Here is a 4,225-nt window from a genome sequence, read left to right as displayed (position 1 = left end):
AAAACGGAAATTGCGGCCCCTGCCCGCGCTGGGGGCCGGAGGGTTCCGAACAGCCTGGTAGCTGGGAGCGTCGCTCCAGGACCCCCCCTCCCCCGCACCCCACATCCCCCGCCACACTCGGGCAGCCCCCTCCCGCCCGGTCCTGCTGGACCCAGCGCCGCCTTCTTCTCCTTGTCACCTCGGTCGCCTCGGGCGGGGATCTGTGCCCCGGAGCTCAAAGCCTGACGCGATCCCCCCCTCTCCCATCCCCCCCCCCAACCTCCCACCACCCAGTTCCTGGCGGCGATGAGACAGAGCGGCGCCTCCCAGCCCCTGCTGATCAACATGTACCTGCCAGGTACCAGGGACCAGCTGGGGGCTGGAGGCACCGGGACCCGGGGCGGGAAATCTGGGTTAGGGCTTGGGACGGGGATGCTGGGGTCCAAGGGAAGGGGGCGCGGTCCAGAGACTCGGATCGCTGGCAGAACTGAGCCAGCTAGGGCATCAGGAAACCTTAAAAGCAGGTGGAGCGCTTTGAGGTTTAAGTGTGAGGTCTAGAGGACTTGAAGTGAGCACACTGAGAGCCTGGAAAGCCAGGAGCTCCGGCTGGGGGCTGAAAGAGCCTGGTAGGGGAGCAGGGGTCTTCGGTGTAGCAAGGGACTGAGTGTGAGTGCAGTGTTGGGAGGCTGTGGTCAGCCGGGCGTGGCCCGAGCGCCCTCGTGGCTCCTCACCTCCGTGCTCCGAGCGTTCCCACCAGCCCAGCCTTCCAGGCGTCCTCTCCTCTCCGGTGGGCTCTGCGCGCTCCAGATCGGCTGGCGCAAACCCCGCTCGGCTTTATAAGGCTCCCGCCGGCCCGTTCGGAAAGCGGATTTCCTTTTTCCTGGACGCGTTTCCTGACTTGGGCGTTATGGAGGGGCTCCGCGCGGCGCGCGCCGGGGCCAGGCTCCGGGAGGAGGAGCCGGACGGATAGGGCCCCCAGCCTCTCGCCCGGGAACCATGGCACGCCCCTCTTCCTCCTTGAGCCTTGGCCTCGGGGTCTTTCGGTCAAGTCGGCAACCTCCGCCTGGATCCGCTTGACTCTTCTCTCTTGCTGCCACAGATCCCGTCGGAGACGGTCTCTTCAAGGAAGGAAAGAGCCCGGGTTGGGGACCGCTGAGCCCAGCGGTACAGAAAGGTGAGCTGGCCGCCGGAGTGTACGGGCAGAGTCGAGGATGGGGTCCCGGGGCACGCACCGCATACCGACAGGCGCCACTGTCACCCCAACGGCGGGTGGGAGCGATGTGGAACGCTGGGCTTTGGGAAACGGCGGGTCCGGGCCTGGTTGTGGGGAGACTGGCGGGGATGGTGGTGAACATTCATTTGGCCTTTGGCTCTGGTACCTTCTGAGACCCAGTGTTGACTCTGCAGGCCAGGGCAGGCTGAGAAGATCCTGCCGCCCCCACCCCACCCCGCCCCACCCCTTTTCAGCTGGGAATATTTCTCTCCTGCTCTGGTGCTTGGTGTCCTTTCCCTACTGGCAGCAGGAGCACAAGGCTTGGACACCACCCAGCAAGGTGACCCCGGAGAAGTACTCTCAGGCCACTCCAGGCTGAGTCACCATTAGCACCAGGGCCAGCGCCCACCTGCCTCACTGGCCTGGCCAGCCGGGCTCTGTGAGCCAAGTCCTCTAGGCCATTTCAGTTGATTTCCAGCTTCCGCCATCCGCCCTTGGCTGGTCGCTAAATTACCCTTGGCTTTGCCATGTTGGCAGCAGGACCTGGCTGACCTACCAGGTAAAGCCTCCCCACCGGTCCCTGCCCAGTTGGTACCCTGTGCGTAGTCATTCAGTCATGTCCGACTCTTTGTGACCCTTTGGACTATAGCCCGCCAGGCTCGTCTGTCCATGGGATTTTCCAGGCATGAATTAGTGGAGTGGGTTGCCATTTTCTTCTCCAGGGGATCTTCCCGAACCAGAGACTGAAGGTGAATCTCCTGTGTCTCCTGCATTGCAGGCAGATTCTTTACCAGGGGAAGCCCCACAGTTGGTACCCTAGATCTTATCAAGTGACCAATAATTACCATGACCAGAAAAACAAGGCCAGAGACTGCTTTATCTAAAAGGGAACACAACACCCAGCCGGAATGAGTTTCCAAGCCTCTACACCTCTCAGTACCAGATGCACATTTCCCCCACCCCTTGCCATGCTTCTGATCTTAAAATTCAGTCCTCCTGACCTGGAGCCAGGGAGCCCCTCCCAGAGCTGGTGTGGAAGGATTGGGGTCGAAATTATGTGGAGGGCAGCATCTGGGTTCTGAGGAAGTCACTGAAAAAAGAAGAGAGCTTCACCAGGCTCAATTTAAAACAACAACCAGACAACTTCAAGGAAAATCCATTTTATTCTAAAACTGTGTGTATGTATATGTGCCGGTAGGTGCAAGGACTGGGGTGGGTGGGGGTGGGCTGGTGGGGAGGGGTGGTTAATTCTATCAAGATTTTTCTCTGCTTGTCTGACTGAGGCTCCAAGACAGAGAAACAGGAGTTCTCACTACCCACTTATCTGGGAAAACCTCCTGGCCCTTTCTAGCAACCCTGAAAATCTGGACAGGGCAGAAGGGCCTGGAGATTGGCCAAAGATGGGGCGGAGGCAGGGAGCCAAGCACAGAAGCGTCTGGGTCTCCTCTCTTGAGAGCTGTGTATCATGTCCCCAGGGAACTGTGACACCTTGGTACGCTGGGAATCCTGCCTGTTTCAGAAAAAAAAAAAAGGCTGAACTGGAGTAGCCCCAGCACCAGATGCTGGCAAGGGTGGGAGACTTTAGAGGCTGCCGTTCCTCTCACACTTAGGGAGCCACTGTCCCCATCCCAGTCTGACATGGTATGGCAAGGAAGCCAGACATCACCTCTTCTTCACTTCAGGCAGAGGGTCCAAGTGTATGCCTTGTCTCTTGGGCCGAGTGATCCTGCTGCAGGCCGACTTCTTCCCTTTGGATCTCTGGACGTGGTCCAGCAGGATGTGGCCAGCTAACCGCCTATGTAGGCTACCCCGAGCGGTTGTGCAGGCTCTGCACCGAGTAAGGGCTCTCAGGCCGAGGGTCTGACATTCCGCCTTCACTTACCTCCAAGAGCCCTGTGCCTTGGAGTACCGCTGCCCCCACATGGAACAAGTGATGCTCTCCCTTCACTCCCTAATTCTTACAAAGCTGTGCGCCCTGGGGTTGTGTTTCCATTGTGCGAAAGCGCAGTACTGCCTAGGGACGGCTTTACTGACCATCTCCTCCCTGGTCAGCCACTCAGCTGGACGTGCCCTTTTCCTCCCTGACACCGATCCCCACATCCGACTTGCGAGGGAGGGGGGTGAGTGGTGGGTTCTCACACCCCACCTCTTCCCCGCCGCTCGCCTCCCTCATTCCGCCTGTGGTTGACCGCCCCCTTCCCCACAGGCAGCGGCCAGATCCAGTTATGGCAGTTTCTGCTGGAGCTGCTGGCTGACCGCGCCAACGCCGGCTGCATCGCCTGGGAGGGCGGCCACGGCGAGTTCAAACTCACCGACCCGGACGAGGTGGCGCGGCGCTGGGGCGAGCGCAAGAGCAAGCCCAACATGAACTACGACAAGCTGAGCCGCGCGCTGCGCTATTACTACGACAAGAACATCATGAGCAAGGTGCACGGCAAGCGCTACGCCTACCGCTTCGACTTCCAGGGCCTGGCGCAGGCCTGCCAGCCGCCCCCCGCGCACGCCCACGCCGCCGCCGCCGCCGCCGCCGCCGCCGCGGCCGCGGCCGCCCAGGACGGCGCGCTCTACAAGCTGCCGGCCGGCCTGGCCCCGCTGCCCTTCCCTGGCCTCTCCAAACTCAACCTCATGGCCGCTTCGGCCGGCGTCGCGCCCGCCGGCTTCTCCTACTGGCCGGGCCCGGGCCCCGCCGCCACGGCCGCCGCCACCGCTGCGCTCTACCCCAGCCCGGGCTTGCAGCCCCCGCCCGGGCCTTTCGGCGCGGTGGCCGCGGCCTCGCATCTGGGGGGCCATTACCACTAGACCGGGCGCCCCGGGGGCCTCTCCCAGCCTCCGGGAGCCTCGCTCAATTCCACCCACATACGGGAGAGGGGGCCGGGGCCTCCCCTCCGTTCTTTCCAGCTCAGATTTAATTCCACCCGCTGCACCCAGCCCCGGGGGGAAGGGACTGACGTCGCCTCAGTCTTCCTTTACCACGGGATTTGCCCCCGCCCCGTCCCTCAGCCCCCGAGGGAGGGTGACTGTGCCCCCACTTCT

At 62.2% G+C, this 4,225-nt stretch overlaps 1 protein-coding gene across 1 annotated transcript; it reads left to right on the top strand.

Annotated features, from left to right (window-relative positions):
* The first annotated feature begins 285 nt into the window (after nucleotides 1-285).
* FEV (FEV transcription factor, ETS family member) lies at nucleotides 286-3,991 on the top strand. Its single transcript, NM_001192603.1, has 3 exons — nucleotides 286-337; nucleotides 1,079-1,153; nucleotides 3,399-3,991. Exons 1-3 carry the CDS (start codon nucleotides 286-288, stop codon nucleotides 3,989-3,991), a joined length of 720 nt encoding a protein of 239 aa, NP_001179532.1.
* The last annotated feature ends 234 nt before the right edge of the window (nucleotides 3,992-4,225 follow it).

This window comes from Bos taurus, chromosome 2, assembly GCF_002263795.3.
Source record: "Bos taurus isolate L1 Dominette 01449 registration number 42190680 breed Hereford chromosome 2, ARS-UCD2.0, whole genome shotgun sequence".
NCBI classification, from domain to species: Eukaryota; Metazoa; Chordata; class Mammalia; order Artiodactyla; family Bovidae; genus Bos; species Bos taurus.
Note: the sequence above shows the minus strand (reverse complement) of the source record. Positions and strands in the feature narration are given on the sequence as shown.